The 24784-nt window shown below is 33.9% G+C and overlaps 3 protein-coding genes across 3 annotated transcripts in view; 2 read left to right on the top strand and 1 right to left on the bottom strand.

Moving 5' to 3' along the window:
* Positions 1-232: 232 nt before the first annotated feature.
* Positions 233-1690, top strand: LOC136064012 (uncharacterized). The gene is made up of 3 exons (XM_065765142.1): positions 233-382; positions 470-983; positions 1116-1690. Exons 1-3 carry the CDS (start codon positions 233-235, stop codon positions 1688-1690), a joined length of 1239 nt encoding a protein of 412 aa, XP_065621214.1.
* Positions 1691-6585: 4895 nt separating this feature from the next.
* LOC136063993 (uncharacterized) lies at positions 6586-8043 on the top strand. Its single transcript, XM_065765098.1, has 3 exons — positions 6586-6735; positions 6823-7336; positions 7469-8043. The coding sequence occupies exons 1-3, from the start codon at positions 6586-6588 to the stop codon at positions 8041-8043; spliced, it is 1239 nt and encodes a 412-aa protein (XP_065621170.1).
* A 7273-nt stretch (positions 8044-15316) lies between these two features.
* LOC111990125 (callose synthase 7) overlaps positions 15317-24784 on the bottom strand; it is a 33080-nt gene continuing 23612 nt past the window's right edge. The window contains 8 exon segments of the mRNA XM_065765058.1: positions 15317-15866; positions 17706-17891; positions 18221-18271; positions 18350-19147; positions 19588-19817; positions 19892-20004; positions 22228-22311; positions 22470-22588. Coding sequence (XP_065621130.1) covers positions 15633-15866; positions 17706-17891; positions 18221-18271; positions 18350-19147; positions 19588-19817; positions 19892-20004; positions 22228-22311; positions 22470-22588 — 1815 coding nt within the window. The 3' untranslated portion in view covers positions 15317-15632.

Below are 24784 nucleotides of genomic sequence, written 5' to 3'. Positions count from 1 at the left end.
TTCTAAGTTATCATATTGTGTGTTCTTTATATTTCCGCATTGCTTTACATGATATGATTGTTTTGTTATAACCTAGATCTGAATAATTTATCTAAGTAATCACTTGGCTAAATAACTGAGTTAAACAACTTGTGTTTTAAGGGGTCTAAAAATGTACAAGTGGTATCAGAGCAGGTTAGCTCTTATGTTTTAAATCCTTTGATTTGAGAGTTGATCCTTAACTTCTGTTGTTATGGAGCATGGTCACTTTCTTGTGATCCCACCTCACTTTGATGAGAACAACTATGCCTATTGGAAAGTAAGGATGAAAGCAATTCTGAAATCTATTGATGAGAGAGTTTGGAATTCCGTTGAATATGGATGGGAGAAACTGACTACTCCTGTAAGCGAGTGACAAACTTCTCAGAAAGAAGCAGCCGCTTTTAATAGCAAATTCATGAACGCTATTTTTAATGCTTTTTCTATGGAGGAATTCAAGAGGATCTCAAATATTGAGTTTGTTCATACTGCATGGAATATTCTCCAAACTGTGCATGAATGTACAGAGGCAGTTAAGATCAATAAATTGCAGCGGTTAATAACTAGATTTGAAAGTATTAGAATGTCTGATGATGAAAGTTTTGATGAATTTTATACTAAGCTTAATGATATTGTTAATTCTGCTTATAATTTGGGTGAAATTTATGATCAACCTAAGAATGTTAGGAAGATACTTAGATCCTTGATCGAGAATTTTAAACCCAAAGTGACTGCCATTATTGAAAGTAAGGATATGGACTCCATCCTTGTTGATGAGCTAGTAGGATCTCTTAAGTCCTATGAGCTAAATCTACCTAAGACAAACAAATCCAAATCAATGGCTCTTAAGTCAGTTGATGATGTTGATAATAATGGATTTGATGATAAACTCTCTTTTACAGAGATTGCATATCTTGTCAAGAACTTTAGAAACTTTTTTAGAAATAATAACAGAAAGGCAAGAGGTAAAAACACTGTTGAACTTATGAATTTTAAGAGGAATGAACCCACTAAAGTGAACAATACTGAAAAATCTAAAGAGAAAGTAGGTCAAACCTCTAATAATTATTTGGGTTAACAATGTTTTGATTGTCAAGGGTATGGTCATGTGAAATCAGAATGTTCTACATTTCTGAGATCAAATGGTAAAGTTATGACTGTAATCCTTAATAATGATAAAGTTTTTGATCATGAGTCTGGTAGTGATGATGATGAAAACTTCATTACTTTCACAGCTACTGCTGTAGTTGATGAAAGTGTTGTAGTTGATGAGAACTCTTTTGATGGGGAACTCTCTGAATGTGTTGATTTGCAAGAAGCTTATAATAAATTTTGCAAGGTTGCTGCAAAGAATGCTATGAATGTTGACTTAGGTCTGAAGAAAATCAATTCTCTTGAGCTTGATAAGAAAAATTTATTATTGAAATTGTTTGATGCTAATGAATTGATTGATAAGGTAAAGACTGAAAACTTGCTGTTGCTTGATAAGGTTAAGAACTTGGAACTAGAATTATCTGTTGCTAGAGAACAAACAAATAAGTCTGCTAGTTCTAAACTTGAACACATGTTGAGTATTCAGAAGTCATGTGGGTTTGTCATTTTTGTGGAAAGATTGGACATATTCGTCCAAATTGTTTCAAGTTGTAAACTGCAAAGTGAGCAAATAAGCTAAAAGTACTTAAGCACAAGATCCTATGGTACTTATTGGTGAGTTGGTAAAGGCTTTAAACCTTTATACCAATCCTAAAGTTACTCATTATTCTAAAATAAATAATAACTCCAATGCAAGAATTGCATCTAAGACATTTTGGATGTAAAAGACTCAATTTAATTGATTTTTTTTGATATGGTCTTTGTGTTTCAACTTTCTATTCTTTGTGACCATTCTTCTTTTGATGTGGGCAGGAAAAAAAAAAAAAAAAACTTGCTCCAAAGTGAAAATGGTGCGAGGGCGGGGAATAGGAAACCTGCCCTGTTTTCATTCCTAATCTTAATAAAGAAATCATTTTGCATAAGCTAAAGTGATTTATATATTTGCATAAGCAAAATCCCATTTTGCAAAACTAGTTTATGATCGGATGTGGGTTGACTATATTTTGGACTTTATACTATTTTACATGAGCTAGCTTGAATACTCAAGAGAAGTCCACACTTTTGTCTTTTAATTAAAAAATTCAAGAAAAATTGCAGCAAACATTACATCGACTTTGAATGTATAGAGACTTAAATAGTTGAGTGGTGATAGTTATATACCATGTGTACGTGACAAAACTGAAATCGTGCTTTGACATTCAACTGATTTCAATAATAATTCCATTCCACAATTATAATTCAAATTGTGTTTTTAAAACACGATTTTGGTTGGAATATGTATAACTATGTATAACTTAACATGTGTAACAATAGTTAGTGTAAATAATTTAACATTTGGCTTCCTAAAGTGCTTTTCCTTTTAAGATATTCTTTGAGTTTCTCTTTAAAAGTTGTTAGAGATTTATGACCTAAGAAACCTAAACCTATAGGCCCATGTACCTGTAGAGTAAGCACACTAACCCTAATTTAATATAGGGTTAATGTAGGATTCTCTAGCACATAAACCCTACATTGAATATGTTACAACACGAAGCAAACTATTGTAGTCATCAAGACTTATCCTATGAACATAGACTATGGCGGGCCACCTAACGGCAGACCACCTCGTTTGAAAACAGCTTATTTAGCTTTTGCTTAAAGAACCATAAATAAATGGTAAAAGTTAAATAAAATAAGTAGGTAACTCGTATAAGACCCACAAATAGTAAGAAAAATTAGCAAAAGTTTAATAAAATAAGTAGGTAATTCACATGGCAATACTATGAAAAATCTAACTTCTCTTTTCTCTTTTCTCATTCACTCAATAACCAAATGTCACCTGCCAAACAGATCCTTTTACCTTTGAGTTTTCTCTCAAACAACAGTTTCAATGCCATTAATCAGCCTTAAGGGTTCGTTTGGTTGGAGGAGTGGAAAAGTGGGAGGATGGAAAATTATGGGAGGATGGAAAAGTGAGAGGATAGAAAATATTTGGTTTTCCCTCTTGTGTGTTTGGTTGGAGGGGTGGAAAAGTGGGATAGTGGAAAACTCTTTTGTTTGGTTAGAGAGAAAAAGGGAAGGATGGAAAATGTAATTTATATAAATTGACTATTATATCCTTGTTACATAATATGTAAGAAATAGATTTATTTGTACTCATTAAATAATATAAAATTTACCACATCATACATATAAATTTATATTATTATTTTTATTATTATAATAGTGTACATAAAAATTTAATTGGGCAAAAGATTTTGTAACCAGCAAAAACATGGTTAGCAAATTTACACTACATTCACCCTAAAAAAACGTGGTCAGCAAATAATAGAGTCAAATGTTCAAAGGACTTTCACTTGTTCAAACGTGGTCAGCAAACTTTTGTGGCCAACAGTTTCTTCACCTGAGCAAATAATCAAATGTTGCTATGGAGAGAGAAGAGAACCTGGGATGTTGTTGCTGTGCTGTGAGAAGAAAGTGGTAAGGATGAGAATAGGCAAAAGTCAAGTCATGAATAAAGTGAGGGATAGGTGAGAGGGTATTTGTGTAAAATGGATTTCTAAGCACTTTTCTCTCCTCATTTTCCTCCTAATTTGGGAGGATAAAAAAAGTGGGCCCATGAGGGAAAACTTTCTCCCCTATTTTTTGTCTCTCCTATTTTCCTTCCTCAATCAAACAGTGGAAAACAACATTTTTCACCCTATTTTCCTCTCCCTATTTTTCATACTCCCTATTTTGACCCCAATCAAACACACCCTAAAACTCACTCAATAAAAAAAGGTCACCACTAGCTACAACACCCATGTCGCTGCAAGAAGCAGAACATCCCAACGCCACCATGAAACATCATTGGATGTGAACCCACCCACAAACTCACGTGGATCATTCATTAAATCTCTAATAGCGAGATCCAGCAACCTCCACTCCACTCCACTCCACGATCTCTTTGAGCGTGAGTTGCCAAGCCCATCCTTACCTTGGTCTTAATTCCAAGACCTTTATTAAGGCTCTATTTGGTTCGCACATCATGAGATAACTCATAACTCATATCTCAATTTTTATAATTTATAAATAGGACATGTTAACCAGTGCCATTAGGGAATCACAGTGTGCTGCCACATCTACATTAAACCTCCTTGTGCTTTGAATTAATTAGGATGCAAAGCTACCCCATGACAGCTTGTATGCTAAGGATCTAGCTTCAATTAAATTACAGCAATTATTAATACTAGTCACAAACCCACGCAGTGCGTGAGAATATATAATTATTTTGTAATATGATACAATTCATAATTTATTCTTTAAAATTTATTGAAAATAGTTTTCTCCTTAAAAATTGAACTATTTCCAACTCTTAATCTCTACAAATATATCATTATATTATTTTGGGTTCTTTTTTTTATAGATATGGTATTTGTAACCCAATAATGGAGGGACATGCCAACACAACATTAGATTTCCTATTTTTCTTCCCATGATGAGACTGTGTTATATTTTAATTCTTCTAAATTTTGAGGTGCAACCTTTGCACCAATTACTAAATCCTTAATTCCTAAAAGTGATGTCTAATTAGTTGCCAACAGAAAAGAATAAGACCACAAAGAAAACAAGTAAAGTGAAGTTTTATATGTTAGAATCATCATGTACAAAAACTAATTTACAAAAAGGTAAATAAATAAAATACATATTAAACAAACCTTACTTCAGCAAAATGATCAAATTTAATAGACCCTCACTTATATCAATTTCCATCAAAGACCATTGTCAAATAGTAATGTGCCATTAATTCCACCCATGTCCACTATAGACATTTATCGATGTGTCCATATACAAATCACTCGATTGTCATTGTTTTGAATTCCCACAGAAAATCAAAATAATGCGTATACGAATTGTAAGGAAGTGAATCACTTGTATTGCCATAACATGGTCAAAGTTGGTGGCAAACTTGCTAAACTCAGCCAATTGTTCTTACCTCGAAGAAGATGTCTATTAACATTCCAGGTTATGAATTTCAAATGGTTACGGGAAGTTATCAGATTGTATCAGTTTCTATGCTTCAAAAATAGCAATTGCTTCTGCCTTCATTGGAACACATAAACTATATCATATTGTGTTTAATAAGAAAAGAAATAGTAAAATCCAAAAGAAATAGTATTGTTAAGATTTGTCTAAAACTCATGTGCATAGTATTCTAGATATTCAAGAAGAGAAAATTCTAAAAAGAAAATCAAGTTGTTGAAAAAATAGCATCACTCAAAATCTAAAACTAAAAACCAAATTATTGTTCATGTACATAGTATTATAGATAGGTATTCAAAAATCAAGAACCAATTAGTTTTTCTATCCACACAACAATTAGCATAAAGCTAGGTACTAATGGAATTTAAAAATAATTCAGTTCTTTGAATTTCCTCACTCCTAAAATACTAAAAAATTTCTCATAAGCTAAACAATCCCCAAAGTTATTCATCAACGAAACAAGCCAACTAAGGTCCCAAACACAAAAATTCTAGCCACAACACAACAGTCTACTTAAGCTGATATACTTTGAAGAATTAGAGTTTCCTTTAAAAAATTAAGATAAAAAAAATTTAAACTGTTGTTAGGTTCTAAAACTTTAGGAACTAAATGTATTAGAACTTCAATGTGTAATGTGTTGGCAAACCATGATCAAAACTTAGAGTTTAGATTTAGGCTGCTCAAAGTGTGTTTCTTTGTAAAGTTGAAATTAAATGTACTGCAAGATTTATTGGCTAAATTTGCATGGCTCGATCGATCGAACCTCGTGCAGATTGTTTTTTTTGCAGAATTCTCAACTCAGCCTAAGCCCATATGAGATGTAGGATTTTATGTTTTGCTCCAAGTATAAAAGGAAAAACCCTAGCCATGTTTTAGAGGTTGTTGTTTTGCTGTGTGTTGAATCTCTTGTGAGATCTAGAGGTGTTTACCTTCATACACACTTAGGGTGATCAAGATCAAGATTCATGTCAAGAGCTTGGTGATATCTTCGGTTGTAATTTCAAGAGCTTAAAGAAAAACACAAGTAGGAGAACTTGTGGTTGCTGTAGATCAAGGAAAAAAGTAGTCCATGAACTCGGAGCTATCACGTGGTCGTAGTGGTAAGTTTTCTACTCAAGGTAGCAATAGGATGTTAGTGGTCTAAGTCTTATTGTAAAACTTTAACTCTTTTATAGTGAATCTATTTTATCTTGAGAATAGCTAGGTTAAATCCTCCCTAGATTTTTTTACTGGTTTGGTTTTTCTAAGTTATCATATTGTGTGTTCTTTATATTTCCGCATTGCTTTACATGATATGATTGTTTTGTTATAACCTAGATCTGAATAATTTATCTAAGTAATCACTTGGCTAAATAACTGAGTTAAACAACTTGTGTTTTAAGGGGTCTAAAAATGTACAAGTGGTATCAGAGCAGGTTAGCTCTTATGTTTTAAATCCTTTGATTTGAGAGTTGATCCTTAACTTCTGTTGTTATGGAGCATGGTCACTTTCTTGTGATCCCACCTCACTTTGATGAGAACAACTATGCCTATTGGAAAGTAAGGATGAAAGCAATTCTGAAATCTATTGATGAGAGAGTTTGGAATTCCGTTGAATATGGATGGGAGAAACTGACTACTCCTGTAAGCGAGTGACAAACTTCTCAGAAAGAAGCAGCCGCTTTTAATAGCAAATTCATGAACGCTATTTTTAATGCTTTTTCTATGGAGGAATTCAAGAGGATCTCAAATATTGAGTTTGTTCATACTGCATGGAATATTCTCCAAACTGTGCATGAATGTACAGAGGCAGTTAAGATCAATAAATTGCAGCGGTTAATAACTAGATTTGAAAGTATTAGAATGTCTGATGATGAAAGTTTTGATGAATTTTATACTAAGCTTAATGATATTGTTAATTCTGCTTATAATTTGGGTGAAATTTATGATCAACCTAAGAATGTTAGGAAGATACTTAGATCCTTGATCGAGAATTTTAAACCCAAAGTGACTGCCATTATTGAAAGTAAGGATATGGACTCCATCCTTGTTGATGAGCTAGTAGGATCTCTTAAGTCCTATGAGCTAAATCTACCTAAGACAAACAAATCCAAATCAATGGCTCTTAAGTCAGTTGATGATGTTGATAATAATGGATTTGATGATAAACTCTCTTTTACAGAGATTGCATATCTTGTCAAGAACTTTAGAAACTTTTTTAGAAATAATAACAGAAAGGCAAGAGGTAAAAACACTGTTGAACTTATGAATTTTAAGAGGAATGAACCCACTAAAGTGAACAATACTGAAAAATCTAAAGAGAAAGTAGGTCAAACCTCTAATAATTATTTGGGTTAACAATGTTTTGATTGTCAAGGGTATGGTCATGTGAAATCAGAATGTTCTACATTTCTGAGATCAAATGGTAAAGTTATGACTGTAATCCTTAATAATGATAAAGTTTTTGATCATGAGTCTGGTAGTGATGATGATGAAAACTTCATTACTTTCACAGCTACTGCTGTAGTTGATGAAAGTGTTGTAGTTGATGAGAACTCTTTTGATGGGGAACTCTCTGAATGTGTTGATTTGCAAGAAGCTTATAATAAATTTTGCAAGGTTGCTGCAAAGAATGCTATGAATGTTGACTTAGGTCTGAAGAAAATCAATTCTCTTGAGCTTGATAAGAAAAATTTATTATTGAAATTGTTTGATGCTAATGAATTGATTGATAAGGTAAAGACTGAAAACTTGCTGTTGCTTGATAAGGTTAAGAACTTGGAACTAGAATTATCTGTTGCTAGAGAACAAACAAATAAGTCTGCTAGTTCTAAACTTGAACACATGTTGAGTATTCAGAAGTCATGTGGGTTTGTCATTTTTGTGGAAAGATTGGACATATTCGTCCAAATTGTTTCAAGTTGTAAACTGCAAAGTGAGCAAATAAGCTAAAAGTACTTAAGCACAAGATCCTATGGTACTTATTGGTGAGTTGGTAAAGGCTTTAAACCTTTATACCAATCCTAAAGTTACTCATTATTCTAAAATAAATAATAACTCCAATGCAAGAATTGCATCTAAGACATTTTGGATGTAAAAGACTCAATTTAATTGATTTTTTTTGATATGGTCTTTGTGTTTCAACTTTCTATTCTTTGTGACCATTCTTCTTTTGATGTTTTAGAAAAAAAAAAAAAAAAAAAAAAAAAATTTTTTTTTTTTTTTTTTTTTTTTTTTTTTTTTTTTTTTTTTTTTTTTTTTTTTTTTTTTTTTTTTTTTTTTTTTTTTTTTTTTAGGATTTGCATTGCATAACATTCAAGCATTTCATGATAAGTTGTTTATTTTGTTTTGTTTAAAATTAAAAAAAAAAATGAAGGAAAAATGTGTTTTGCATTATTATTCTTGGACTTGTAATCAAGGCTGGTCATATTATCTTTACATAACATGTTTATGTACCTTGTTTAGTTTAGAAAAGTTTATTTTACTGTACTTTGCTAGTTTAAGCTATGTAGTATATGTTGTGTGGGAATTGTTTACAGTCCTTAATCATTTAATCTTGATCTTGAAGTCACATATTTTTGATTGTTTGGACTTGAACTTAATGAGAAAGGCATAAATAACCATCTCACCACTGTTTACTAGCCAATAATGAACACCTTAGTGCATATTGTAAAATTTTTTGTTCGAGAAAATGTAGCACATGTATAAAAAGAACATAAGGTGTAGTCTCAGACTAAAGCCAAAGTTGGTGTGTACATTATTGGGCTATAATAAATTCTAAATGAAATAAAATTGGTGTGTACATTATCTGGCTTATTAAATATTTTCACATTGAAATAAAATTGATATGTACATTATGAGGCAAAAATAAGAAACTTACATGATTGTAAGCTTGTTTTCTAGGAGATGTGAGAGTTATATGATGTAACTCTTTAGGTGATAGTCTTTTTCAAACTTATGTGATGAATTTTGTAGAAATTGTGATTGATCACTCTTTACTTATCACCTCGCATGTATCTCATGCTATTGTTAGTTGCACACACTACACAAATTATTCCTTACTAAACTTAGTACATGATATTGTGTGTGATCTTATTGTGGCCATCCAAGATTAAGAATTCCTTGATTTTAATGCAAAATGTGTTTAAGATTTGAGTTTTTGAGGATAAATTGGTTGAAAAACTTGTTTTTGGGAGATATAGGTTGAATACAATTTTTTTTGAAAAACTTTTCATCTCATACTTATGCATTTCATTCATAAAACAATGTGCTTTAAGGAGTTTCTGCAATAAAATGCTATGTTTTTCAAAAATATGATTTTTTCAGATTTTTGATCGATTGAACCTGTTGCTCGACCGATCGAAAATGCGATAAAAACTTTGGTTACAATCTGCCTGGCTTGATCGGTGCTGGATTAGTGCTGGATCGATCAAAGTTGCTCTTCGATCGATCGAAAGTTGGTCAGTGAGTTTTTAAAAAGGTTTTTCTCTCACGTGTTTTTTACACTTTTCAAAAGCTCTTTCACTATTCTTGCTTGACCGATCCATTCTAAGCAAAGTTTGTCATTTTCTTCCAAATTTTTCTCAAGGTTTTTGTCATCTTGTACTTGTAAGTCACTTTGACCCCTTCTTTTTCATTTTATTTACAATTTTCATGCATTTTTCATGATATTTTCTAACTCAATATTTTGGGGTTTTTGATTTTTAAGTTATTTTCTTTCACATTTAATCATTGGGTTTTTGTCTCTAGATGATGTTAATATGATTCCCATGCTTTAATTTGACTAAATTTGTGATTTCGGAAAAATTTGAAATTCTAGGGCTTGAAACTAAATGAAATTGGGGATTTTATTCAATTGGGCTAAATTTGATGAAATTGACTTGTATTATTGATTGATTATGTCATTACATAATGTTATCTAACTAGTGTAATGATAAATTGATCAATTTGTTGGGATTTTTGAAATTGGGTTTTTCAAAATTTGGGATTTTTGTTCTAAAACTCTATGTTCAAGTCAATTGTTGGTTTATCAAGTAAAATTGAATAGTTTTCAATGCATTAGAGCATGCATCATTTGTTCATTCATGTCATGCATCATATAGATTGTTATTTTTTATATATATTTTTTACTCTGTCTAATGCATGGTTTTAAAAACCGGTACCGTGAAAGAACCGAAAAAATATCTAATTACCGATTTTATGGTCGGACCAGAGTCCGACCGATGGTCCAACCGGTGACATTATAAATAATTTAATTAAAATATTAAAATAATTTTTGTTTAAAATTTGAATTTTAATAACTTATATTAAGAAAATATAAAAATTAAAAAAAGTATTTTTTTCTTCGTACCACCTTTCTTTTCTTGTCAGTAATGGTTGACAAAACTATTAATATTTAAGTTTCATCTTTTAGTTTATATAAATATAATAGTATAACTTTAACTATTTATTTAACCAAGAAAATTTAAATAAAGAAAAAAAAAAAAAAAACTCAAAGTTAGATGACTAGACAAGTCACTAACTTATGAGTTATGGCTCTTTATTCTTTAACAATCCAATTTCCCACTCTGCCACTCTTAGCCACACGTTTTTGTTTTGTTTTTTCTGTTTTGTTTTGTTTGTTTGTTTTTTTATTTTATTTTTTATTTTATTTTATAATACATCTCATGAATCTAGCACTCCACTCTGGCACTCCCTACTTTACTTACCATCAAAGACTCTTTGTTTTTCCAGTCTTTTGGCCTCCACAAAATCCTTATCTTCCTCTCTATCTAAGGAAGTTAGATCCATTATTTATCTCTGCAATACCATCATCAGTTCCTCTCATTTCTCTATTTCTCACTGAAGATTTGTAGATACCACTCCAAAAAGCTAATTTCAACCCCAAGCATGAATATTCCGTCATTTTGTCTCTCTCAAGCATAGCCAATCTTAAGAAAAAAGACTTTATTGCAACAATCTGTCCTCACCATCAACATATCTATGAAAAAAGAAGATTTTTACTGCAAAAAAAGCTCCATGGCAGATCTCTTTCAGCAATTTTACAAAACTGGTTCGACCTCCGGTTTTTTCGGTTTTCAGGTTGAACCGACCGGTTTTTACTATTTACCGGTTTTTAAAGTAATTCCGGTTTTTTATCATAACCGGATCGGATTGAAAGCCGGTTCTCGATTGAACCGGTCAGACCGACCGGTCCGGTCCGATTTTTAAAACTATGGTCTAATGTCGTCTGCCCTTGGTTTTTTGGTTTTTTTTTTTTTTTGGTTTTTTTTTTCTTTGGTTTCTGCTGTGTCTTTCCTTTCCAACCCTTAGCATCATGGTTAGGAAGACTAGGGCCAACAGGAAAACCACCTCCTCATCTACCCTGGCTTTCGATAGTGAAAGGTTTAGGTTTGAGAAAAACCAAGAATCCTATGAGAAGTTGAACATTTTTAGGTTTTTCTGGGCTGAGAGAAAGGTTATTTTAGATGAGTTAGATCTGGAGATTAGGAGAAACTTTGAGCATAGGGGTTGGTTGCCTTTGTTGGATATATCTCATCCTCTTCCGGCTGCCTTGATTAGAGAGTTCTACTCGAACCTCTCTGTCCACTCCGATGATTCCAATGTCTAGTATGTGATGAGTTGGATTAGGGGTGAAGAGTATACCATTACTCTTTCAGTAGTGGCCTCTACTCTTGGGGTACCTTTGGTACAACAGCCTATCTACCCTTATTCTGAGACCCTTCCTCTTGATGACATTATGTTATATCTCACCGGTACTTCCATTCATTGAGGTACTGATCCTCATATCACCTCTCATGAGCTTACTGAGATCCATTATTTGTTTTTCTAGATTTCTTGTCATTCCATCTAGCTTATCTCTCACTTGCACACCATTCCTATTGAGCGATGTGCATTTTTGTATGCTTTTGTGACTAATCCTCCTATGAGTTTTCCTATTATTTTCATTTGTTCTTTGGTTGAGGTCTATAGGAGTAGTTCTACCTCCTATGGTCTTTTCTTCCCTGTTTTTATTCATAGGATTTTGTTACATCTAGGTTTAGAGGATTTTCTTGCGTTTGAGCCCATACATATTATTGCTCCCATAGGTGCCACCTTCCTTAGGCAGAGAGCAGCTCAGATGAAAGCTAGCTCTAAACACCCTAAAGCAGAGTCTTCCATAGGTGTTGTAGCTCAGCCTTCTTCTTCAAGTGACCCTTTTGCTGAGACTTATGTCGATCCCATTGCCTTTGGCAAGTGTTCAACGGTCTACTCCACCACCTCCTTTTGATGATGAGTCTTGATTGCCCTTTGGCAATTCGTCACAAAAAAGGGGAGTACATATTGATGGGGATAGGGGAAGATTTTGATGTTTTTGGAGCTTTGGAGCTTTAGATTGTTTCTAGGTGCTTCATGATGTATATTTTTTTTGGCTTATGATGTATATATTTTTATTGGTTGTATATGTTAAGGGGAGACACTTTTGTTTTGTTTTTTGTTTCTTGATTCAGATGTGATACATTGTTTATTGATTTATATTATGAGGTTATTCATGATATATGTATTTTATTTTCTATTTTGTGAAATCAAGAATTTAATTTAATTTTACTTGTATTTTCCAAACATGCGTTTATGTGTTTGTTGAGTGTTTCAGGAATATACAGGTTGATTTAGTCGTGCTGTTGTCTACACTGGTAATTGATAGATAGTAGTTAAGTTGAATTGTTTTTGGGCGTGTTTAATGTTTAATGGGCTGTTTGTAACTTTGAGCATTTTAATTTGTTATGTGTTTTGTCACGGATTGCCAAAGATGGAGCTTGTTAGGTCCTAAAACTTTAGGAATTAAATGTATTACAACTTTAATGTGTAATGTGTTGGCAAACCATGATCAAAACTTAGAGTCTAGATTTAGGCTGCTCAAAGTGCGTTTATTTGTAAAGTTGGAATCGAGTGTACTACAGGATTTATTGGCTAAATCTGCATGGCTCGATCGATAAAAAATTAGACTCAATCGATCGGACCTCGTGCAAATTGTTTTATCTACAAAATTTCGAACTCAGCCCAAGCTCATATGACGTGTAGGGTTTTATGTTTTGCTTCAAGTATAAAAGGAAAAACCCTAGCCATGTTTTAGAGGTTGTTGTTTTGCTGTGTGTTAAATCTCTTGTAAGATCTCGAGGTGTTTACCTTCATACACACTTAGAGTTATCAAGATCAAGATTTATGTTAAGAGCTTGGTGTTCTCTTCGGTTGCTGTTTCAAGAGCTTAAAGAAAAACACAAGTAGGAGAACTTGTAGTTGCTGTAGATCAAGGAAAGAAGTAGTCCGTGGACTCGGAGCTGTCACGTGGTCATGGTAATAAGTTTTCTATTTGAAGTAGCAATAGGATGTTAGTGGTCTAAGTCTTATTGTAAAACTTCAATTCTTTCATAGTGGATCTATTTTACCTTGAGGATAGCTAAGTTAAATCCTCCCCAGATTTTTTACCAGTTTGGTTTTTCTAGGTTATCATATCGTGTGTTCTTTATATTTCTGCACTGCTTTACATGATATGATTGTTTTGTTACAACCTAAATATGAATAATTTATCTAAGTAAACACTTGGCTAAATAACTAGGTTAAACAACTTGTATTTTAAGGGGTCTAAAAACATACAACTGTGACATCCCAAGTTCCATACACAAAAATTTAAGATTCAAACTCTACTCTCTTTTCTCTTCCATTTTTCCCGCACTTTCTAGGACGCCAAACACTCAAATTAAACATAAATGATAAATTATTAGTATAAGGAAATGAAAATCTAATATAACTAATGTGTATTGAACCATAAAAAGCAAATTTATCAAGCACCACCAAGAAAAGCAACAAATTTATTTCTCTTTCCTTCAAAAGGTTATAGGAAAAGAATGGTTACCAATTGATTAGTATGACCTTCAATAGATTAAAAAGCCTCTAGTGATTGCGAGTCTTGATCATTGACATCTATCGAGGAATTGACAAATGAAACGGAGATAAAAATGAAATTTAGTTCAGCATATAAGATGACTGGAAAAAGAGAACAATAGCAATTTCTCTTTAATGAAAATGAATAAAACGCTTTCTATAAAACAAAGACCAAAATAAAAAATCACATTGAAGTTAATTGTCATACATTGTAGCAAACATATTGAGAGTAACATTCCTACAGTCTAGAGAAGGGCAACCAGAAAACAATTTATAACAACCATGATCAAATGCTCAACTCAAATCAATTTTAAAAAAGAAAACAAATATTTTAATAGTTTTGAGACCATGAAAACTCAATCTCATTCGGAATGAAATCCCAAAATTGAACTATGTTTTTTTTTCCCTAGTAACAAGATAGGAATTAAAAAAAAAAAAAGAATAAAAAAAAAATACAAATAGCAGAACTCGTTTTTAGTTTATACCCTTTGGACCTAGCTACCAATGTTCACCTCTCATCTGCTTCAGTTTCGTCTACAAGCTCTAGACTCATTATGTGTCTCTTGTGAGTCCAAATTTTCTGTCCTACTTTTTCTACTCCACTCTATAATCCACCAATAAAAATTTGCCACATGTTCATCTAATTAATTAAATACTACAATTAATTAATAATGGTAGTATTAATAAGTCATTAATATTAGTATTTAATTAATTAGATGAACATGTGGCAAGTTTTTATTGGTGGAGTATAGAGTGGAGTAGAAAAAGTGAGACAGAAGATTTGGACTCGTCTCTTGCACTCATTTGATTGGGTTTTGGTAGACGAACATGAGCCATGACCAAAAGAACAGAAAAAACACTTAAGAAATTATCGCATTGAAGGCCATACCGATCAATTTGTAAAGAGAGAACAGTTGAAAATTTATAGGAAAAAAAAAAAGAGGTGAAGAGTTGAGGAGGTTGCAATCTATCGGTGACTATAAGAATACCATATAATAGCAGCATCTCAAGAGTTTGGGTTAATGGAGAGACATGATAGATTTGGAGATAAAGTATCAGTGACTATAAGAATTCTATATAATAGCGGCATCTCAAGAGTCTGGGTTAATGGAGAGATACACGATAGATATGGAGATAAAATAAGAAGAGACTCAATAAATGGCAATTGGTAAAACAAAAAAAAACAAAAAAACAAAAAAAAGAAAGAAAGAAAGAAAATAAATGATGACATGATCATGATGTGGCTTAACTGAAACGTAGTAATAATAAATGCTACGCTTTATCTTTTAGATATACATAGATATAGATGTGTAATAAGAGAACAAATCCATTAATGAATCAAGATACATTGAATTCCTTGTAACGAAATTTATACCTAAAATGAATACATAATTCAAAAGTCAAGTAAAACGAAGAGAAACTGACAACATCAAACTTGGTTCGGGTAAAGATACATAGGATAGGAATGTATGGTAACATTTCTTCTAGAAGAAAAAAAAAATTTGCCACAATGATTTTCAAGGAAAGAATATTACAAAAATCACCAAATGTCATATACAATGACTTCAAAGAATATGGTAACATTTGGATTGAGTATCGGTAGGGAAATGCAAAATTCTTCAAGCTGCTTTCTCCTTCCTTCCAGCAAGAATCATTGAAATCTGGAGGCCTCTACTAAATGCTTGATTGAAGAGAAGTCGTGTTTGGAACTCCGATACAAATGGGAACCAAGACAAAATGGCTGTCGGCATGAAGATTATCAGCCCCATTATGTACTCATATGCTCTCCCTAGCTCCTTTATCGAGTCCCATACTTTTAGCCACTTCAAGAATGGCCTGCATGCTTGCCCAATCTTGGATATACAAGATTAGGATGATGATTTAGTAAATCACAATTAATCAGTAGACAAATGTCCGTGTCCGACCTAAATATCTTTCCAATAATTAAGTCATTAAAGATCCTGAGCTGATATAAGAAAGGGTCATGTAGTTTCAGAAAGAACAAATTTGAAAATGTGACAAATACTATCACTTTGTTGCAGTACAAACAGGAAATTGCAACTTCAACAATCAAAATCTAAGTCTAGTATTTTAGGAATTGTGGAACTTGCAAAGTAGGGTTGAATTCTCATCTTAGGAACCAGCATGAAAATATCACATAAATAATAGTAAATGAGTGGTGAAATAGAATCTTGGGCTAGAAAAAAATGATAACTTTCTTGGCCATGGCAATACATGAAAAAAAAGAAAAAGTAGCATATGTTGTCATTAATGGATTATTCATAATAATTCTCTAAAAATAATTCGGACTTTTGAAACATTTAATTGTAATCTTTTCTTGAAGAGGAGTTCAAATACACTTTGGTGGTGTGGGATAAGGCTTGATTATCCATTGCTCAAGGTGGTTTGGGCATTAGGAAGATAGGGAGCTTTAATCAAGCCTTACAAGGAAAATGGTTATGGCTCTTTGGAATGAACATATGCAACAATGGCATCAAGTGATAGCTTCAAAGTATGGGGTGGAAGGGGGTGGCATTTGAAACCAAGTAGAGGGACTCATGGCTGCAGCCTTTGGTGGAGTATTAGAGTGAACTGGGATAGATTCTTCCAGCATGTAGCATCTGAGTTAGTAAATGGTACATGAGTAAGGTTTCAGCACGATCAATGGAGTGAACACCATTCTCTTAAGCATCTGTACCCTGCTGTGTATGCATGCCTCAGTTTTGCTTGTTTGGATAGCCATTTGCATGGAGGGATCAATGTTGGAATGGGTAATTTTACAGACTTTCGTGATTGGGAGTTTAAGTTGGTGAATTCCTTTCTGGCACTTATCTACGCACAGGTGCCTAGGGGAGAGGTGTGTGATAGGTTGAGATGGCATTTACATGGGAGTGGAAAATTTAATGTTCATTCTTATTATAAGGGTATCCGAGGTACCGTTGCTATTATACTCACTTGGAAGAGTTTTTGGTGTGCCAAGGCCCCAAAGAGGGTGGAGAAAGATTGTTACCTATGATAACCTTATCAACAGGGGTTTCTCTTGGTTGGTATTGTATGAGTTGGTATGGTGAGGAAATGGTGGACCATTTGTTGCTCCATTGTGATCTAGCATATGCTTTTGGGGCATAGGTTTTAGGGTGTTGCTGAAGATGATAACAGGCCGGTGTTTGGGGGAGAAATTGGTTTTGTGAAGCACCCTTTGGCTGTTTGGAATCTTACTCTACTAGGTTTGATGTGGATGGTGTGGAAGGCGCATGATAGCCACACATTTGAGGATAAAGAAAGAATACTGGATCAATTGGAATCCTTGTTCATTTGAACTTTGTTTGATTGGTCTCGCACATGGGATTTTAAAAATTGTAACTTTATTCTTGAGTTCAAAGACTCACTTTGTTTTTATGCATACTTCTTTGTAATTTCTTTTAGCTAGTCTATGTTCACCAATGTGAACATCAAGTAATCTCCTCTCTTAATAAAACACCATTACTTAGGAAGAAAAAAAAGGTCATTTTGAATAATATGCCAGTACAACAATGTTTGAAAATGGAACTAGTTTGGCTACAATGCTCTGCTAAATTAAGGTATTTTCAACAAGGCAGTATGTTTTTAAGACACACATGGCATGGTTAACCTGAAGTTCACAAGATACTATGTTCTTTCTACTTTAAGAATAGGAAGAATTTTAAACTTACAAGGAGAAGGGCCCATCCCGTGGGTGTGAAGGCAAGGATAGCAGCAAATAAATCTGATATAGTGAGCCCACATACAACAAATAGGACAGTCATGACTGACATGAAGCCAAGGAACAGGAGTGCTTTGAGAATCCTGAACATGAGTTGAAAGTCGGTACCAAATCTTCGCCTACCCATTGATACCATCTAACAGCAACATGGGAATAATAAAACAGAAAAATAACAGATGAATGAATATGTTTGTTCAAGATGAAATGAAATAAATAGAACACGCAAGAAAAAGGAAAACTTGCACATGTTGTAACTGTAACCTGCTTTTCTTTCCCTTTAATCAGTAACTCTGTTTTTCACAATAACCGGGTTAACAGAAGTCTAAACAACTCCTTTAAGGTACTTTGAGGCACATTTAATTCACATACTGTGCATTATTTTGAACATTCACTAATGCTAAAACATTTTCATTTAAGCTTACTTGGGATATATTAAATACATATCAGTGCGTTCCATTTGCATACCTTTAAGACGATAAGAACAGTTGCCATAACTAACCAAGAAAGTCCATAAACCTAGAAAGAAATTAAGTTAGTACCATACATCTAAACAGACATTGGTAGTCCACAAATATTGAAATTAAGAAATTTTACCAGCAAGCTCTTGCTGCGGTGAGCTATATCAAGGTGGTAGACAATTCCATACTGATAAACAAAGAAGCGAAATGCAAGTATTATCTCAATTATTCTCCCCCTGATATTTGTGTATTTGAGGTGTTCCTGTTCTTCATCCCACCACGATTCCCAACTTTTGTCAGGTGCAATCCCAATACCACCACGATTTCCCATCCACCTCTTCCAATCTGTCCAATCATCTACTGTCTTTTGCCAGTCAAAACCAGATGGATTGAACACAAAAGGAGCAAACAACCAAGAAGCAACAAGAAACCACATAGAGAAAGTGATGAACAAAAAAAGATTTGAACTGCGATATGATTCTCCATAAACTTGATATATGATCAATAGAATAAACAGCTCTAACCCCTTCACAAAATGACTTCGTGAGTACAGCCTGTAGTTATCAGCAAACTTTGCATGAAAAACAACAAATCCTCGGCCAGTAGCTCGATATTTAGAACCTCCGTGCAAGATTGTTCTTCCATAATAATGTGCTTTTGTTCCAAGCTGGAATGTAAAGAATACAGAGGCCAGCTGTAGCTGCATGATGATAAAATCACCAAGGGCAGTGCGAAATCCTTTTTCCAGGCCAATTTCCATAACCATGGGCAGTACCAGCAATAAGCCCAATTGGAAAACAGACTGGGTGGCCAGAGCCTGTTCAAGGGCCTTGCTCTGTTGTATGATTGGATTTTCAAGGATCTCTCTCTCCACTCCACTCATAACCATGTACAAACGTCCATATAAAAATACATATACAGTAAGCACGGTCACCTGAAACAACAGAATGTCCAAATCAAGCCATAAAAGAATATTTCTAAATAATAAAAATAGGTTTTTGTGGAAAAACAATTTTCTATGGAATGGTAAGTAAGACAACAAACACATTTAGCCAAAAAGAAAGAAAGAAAGACAATAAACACATAAATATTGGTTGGAGGACTCAAATTGCAGTTGTAATATATATCAAGTTTTTATAGGCCATTTACAAAAAAAAAAATATATATATATATTATTGTTATATTAGCATCTTAGAAGGTAATTCTTTAAAGAATGTAATCATCTTAATTGAAAAAATCAAACCCTTTGACCAAAAGTAACCTGGTGACAAAATTTGCAAGTACATTATACTCAAGTGTAAGTTAGCAGTGTTTCCAAATATACTGGCGTTCTAAAAAGAGATTATATAAAGGAAATTAGTTTGCCTAACATACCATACTGCTAAAATAGAAACCCACTGTTGTGAAGTAGAATGACAACATCCTATAGAAGTCAAATCGACGTCCAAGACGATAAACATCACGGCTAAGTGTCTGCTCTCCATTTCCATTTGCAACTTTAGCCTCAAAAAGGGATATTTGATTCATCCCTACATCACGGCCCTTGCCTACTTGGATATACTCATGATGGGTTATAAATCCCCCACGCATAGTTGAATTATATCCTGAAGAGATCAGTCCAATTTAAGTGACCAGATAATAACAAGTACTCAGTCATCTTCTGATGAAGCAAAATTACCTGCAAATATATCCTCGCTTAAGTTAATTATTTTTGAAGCTTTACTTATGCCACCCCTTGTTATGTGGAAGATTCTGTCAAATATATCAGGATGACCATAATGGAACCGGACCCTGCAGAGTAAGGATGGAATTGAATAGGCAAATAGTAACATCCAGAAATAAATCAGCTAGCACTACACCTGAGTAAGCAATGATTTATGTAATTTGAACATTCGAAGATATTTTTTATGGTTGTATATAAATTAGGGAAATGATAAAATAAAATCAAGATCAAAGAATTATAAGGTACAGAAGCACATATATGTTATCAAGAAAAAAGTTACCAATATATTTCGATCATTATGCAGTGTAAAGATGCCTTGTGGAAGTTGATTAAGTCCATTGTATTTCTGATATAATTAAGTTAATTAAATGTATTCTTCTTGTCCGTCTAAACAAGGACATTTGAGATAGGAGATAGGTGATCGGGAGAAAGCAAGCTTAAAAACCAAGTAAATCTCAAAATTAGCTTAATTTTGAAGAGGCCTTATTAGAAAAATCTGTAGGCTATCCTGATTACTACAAAGTCCTATTTTTCAATTTTGTTCGAGTTTTTGTTGTTATTTTTAAATTTCGTTGATGTTAACCTAAGCTGTTTTTCGTTTTCAACTTTGGTAATTCCTCATTCTTCACAAATCTCAGGATTTGGCCAGTGAACGTTATGTCCTTTCCTTTTGGCTGCTCTTCCTGGCTTGGATGTGATTGACGTATCTCTGGCATGCCTACTCGCACTGGATCATGGTTAGAATCAAGAAGGCCATTGAGTGTCTCGGACTCTCGGTGAAACCCTGCCCTCACAACTCTTTGCCCTCTAGAATGATCATCAATCCTCAGTTCCTCGCCACTCCAAACTCCATGATTGATAAAAGCCTATCTCTTTAGCATCACCTTGACACCCTCCATACATGACTTAATAAACTGTTGATCCTGTGGTTGCGAGAATATCTCCACCAGCATTGAGTGAAGTGACGAAGCTCCTTCCTTCCTTAGCAGCACATTGTGCATGCGGTTCTTTCCCCTCTCAAAGATCCACAGCCCATATGTTCTTCCACCCTCCTCCAATATCAACTTGAACAATTTTGACTCAATGTAGAACAAATTCAATCCTTCACATGAGCCTTAATCCATAATAAATCTGTGTTTGAGTTTAGAGATATATGGCTAATTCAAGGTAGCTGAGCGTTGTCTATGTTGACTCCTACATTTAGGAATATGTAAAGAAAGTGAGCCACTAAGATAAATAGTTGGATCCAAGCCCATTGGTTTAAACTTTTTGGCTGCGTAGTGTCCAAAAATGTATATCAAAAGACTTTTAGTAAACTCCCTAGTTGTCTCTCTCCCTCAACAAAATGGAATCACAGCTAATGGTTCAACTTCTGATTAAACAAATGTCTTGGTATTGATGCATTTCGTAGGCTTTGTTGAGAATGTGAGAAGAATTGCGCTTGATGCCCTGCATTTGGTGCAATTCATATGCACATGACACTCAGGGATTTGTGAAGACTCACACATGAGGGGAGTTAGGTCAATTTGGTAGAGAGTGATGCAGCTCTATTAAGTGCCTAGGTGTCTACCTAATGTAGCAGCCTGTCCTAGCCTTGGCCAATTGTGTTTGTTTTGATAATCAGCTTTAGTTATGTGATATGTAAGTGGATATGATAAGCTAGGGTTTGTATCGTAAATGAATCTTGATTGAAACAGCAAGTTAGATAGAAGATAGGGCAGTTAGTGTAAGTTCAGTACCTTATTAGTTAATTAGAGACTTAGCCGATCACATGACTGCTTTTGTAACTAGCTAGCCAACTCAAACAGCTTGCTTATGTACCATATAAATAAGCAAGGCTGCCCTTGGGATATACGAGTTGAATTTGTGAATGAATAAACCCTATACCCGAGAGGTATTCTTTCCAAGAGTATCTGTTGAACAGCTAGCCTAACCTTCCATTCTCTAAGTAACTTAGCATTCCAAACAGCAAACCGATCATCCAATACCTTCCATGAAGAGTCACATAGGGTAGATTTCTTGTGAGTGCATGTGTGAACGTTGAGTCATACATTGAGGAATAAGTAAAGAAAGTGAGTAAATGATATAAATAATTGAGCCCAAACCAATTGGCTTAACATTTGGGTTAGAGTGAATGAGTGATGTCCCAGCATATACATGAAAGGGTTCTTGGTGGACTCCCTCTCTCTCCAGCAAGTAATTTAAAGATCAATTCAAATGCAAATACTATTGATAAATTCATATAAAATCACATAAGCACTCAGTCGATTTCCTGAAAACTTAAGACTTACCTGAGAGGATTTGCCAAAATTCGCTGCCCAATAGTTACAAAACTAGTCTCCTGATTGGACATGAACCATGCAAGTGACGAAACACTGTAAAAAAAGGGTGGGGGAGGGGGGAGGGGATGAAGATGAGCATATATACTAATAAAAAAAAATCTCAATGTTACCCTGCAGAATGATTTTCTGCATTGCCATTACCACTCATTAAGATCCAATCTATAATTAGACATATAATAATAAAGGCTGACCTTCCAGTGAATATATGCTCCCTTAGTCCCAATATTGTGGGTTTCCGTTGGCTACGCCGTTTTTTTAAGAATTCTTCTAACACATTTCTCATTTTGAAAGCTTCTTCAAAGTAATTATCCTGGGGGGGGGGGGGGGGGGGGAAGAAGTTACAATAATGTTCTAAATCTGATGTTGACGTGAGTCACTGTTACAATTCATTGAACAATAGTATTTCTCCAAAGAGATTCAAGATGTGAGTAGCATCTTAATAATATTTCAAATCTGTATAGGTATCCTTCTCAATGCATTGCTTACATAGATGAAAGGGAGGAGATAGCAAATGGAAAATCTCAAAAGTTATATTACTCTGTTCTTGTCAAGGGAGGGGAGATGTTAGATGAGATATTACTCTGTTTTGATCTATTTTGAAAGCTCGGATTTGTGCTAAAACACAAGAGCTTGTTCAAACCCCTAATTAAAAATTACGGCTAGATTGCTTTTATTCTAACTTAGACTAAGTGCGGAACAAGAGTAAATAAGCACAACAAACCGATAACTCTACCCTAAGCCATATTCATCTATCATCAACAATAAAATGAAAGCTTAAAGAGTAGGGAAAAAAGATGCAAATACAATATAACACCGAGATGTGTTATCGAAGAGAAAACCGAAAAATTTGGCAAAAAACCTCTTTGCAACCCTTCAAGTCGAAATTGATCCATTAGAGAATAAAGTTGAAGTACACGAATAAAAAATGACTTTCCAAGCCTAGTCTACCTCATGTACTCAAGCCCTCCAAGCTCCTGCTATCAATGGACTTCTCGGAGTCATGTCTTCTCTAGCGTTTCAAATCCCGCAATACGCCTGATTGCATCCGCCAAGCCTCATCGGCTTCTTTTGGCAAATCTTCAAAGTTTCCTAAGCTCCAAAACACTCTCTACACTCTGAATAGATGTGGGTTGTGTTTGAGTACANTCAACAAATCATGGAAGGAGAAGGTAGTCCTTGCACTCACACTTGCAATTAAAAATGTTTACTATTTTATCTAAGATCTTCTTTGTATTTATCTCTTATGTTTCTCTATAGGTCGTTAGGCTTCATTTGCTTTTGACCGTCAAGGAGTCTGCCATAAATGTGCCTCAGAACTTGGAGGCTGCCGACGCATTACCTTCTTTGCCAACTCCCTATTTATGAATATGCCAAAAGCTCCCAAAGTCCAAAACATGCTGTCCTTTAGGTTAGTCACTGAAAACAAAAAATTTGTCAGAAAAAAAGGAATTTAAATGGAAAGAATACAAACAATTTTTAAAAAAAGATTCATTGTTACTAATATGGAAAGAATATGGTATGATGCCAAAAACTAACTCCTAAATCATTTGTGACTAATTGCTGCAGCTTGGTATAAATTGAAGGATTAATATGGTTCTGCTTATGTTATTATTGAATTCTAGATTTGGTTTTTTTTTTTTTTTATTACTTCACGATTTACTCTTCTGCTTCATTACTTGATAGCATATGAATTCTTGCATGCCCTTATCTACAAATTTTTGTGTGGAGATCAGCTGGTAGATTACCATCTATTCTCAAACTATTATTCCAATGACATTTCATTTATTTATTTATTTTTTTGGATTTATGGCCTAGTGTTTTAACTCCATATTTCAAAGAAGATGTACTTTATTCTGAAGATGAATAAAGAAGAAAATGAGGATGGGATATCAACTTTGTTCTACCTTCAAAAAATATATCCTGGTTAGTTTCAATTTCATTGCTATGTTATACTTTTATTATATGACATAGCTGTGAACTTAGAACTGCCTATCTGGTCACAAACTAGATGAATGGACCAATTTCCTAGAACGCATAAAAGATGCTATAAAAGATTCCAAAGAGGAGAATCTTGAGAAAGAAAAGATGGAGTTCATTCGTCAATGGGTATCTTACAGGGGGCAGACACTTGCTAGAACAGGTTTGATAATGAAGAATTTTGTGGTCTGTCCTTACCATAATTGTTATGAATCCAACTTATTCTTTGCACCTCTATCAATGTGTTTGTGCCAGTGAGAGGGATGATGTACTATAAGCAGGCTCTAGAACTTCAATGCTTCCTGGAATTTGCTGAAGATGAAGGTCAGTGTTTTCTGTACAGATACATATTTAATTGTAAACTATTCATTCAACTTTTTATTCCAGCATATTTTAAAAGTTAATGCTATGGCAAGACATTTTTAATGATCTATTCATTGTTTTCTTTGCAGCTATTCTTGGTGGCTATCGGAACTTGGATCATAAGGAGTTTCAAGATCGTGCACAAGCCCTGGCTGATTTGAAGTTT

The sequence above is a fragment of the Quercus suber genome, unplaced genomic scaffold (assembly GCF_002906115.3).
Source record: "Quercus suber isolate HL8 unplaced genomic scaffold, Cork oak 2.0 scaffold_2, whole genome shotgun sequence".
Lineage (NCBI taxonomy): Eukaryota > Viridiplantae > Streptophyta > Magnoliopsida > Fagales > Fagaceae > Quercus > Quercus suber.
Note: the sequence above shows the minus strand (reverse complement) of the source record. Positions and strands in the feature narration are given on the sequence as shown.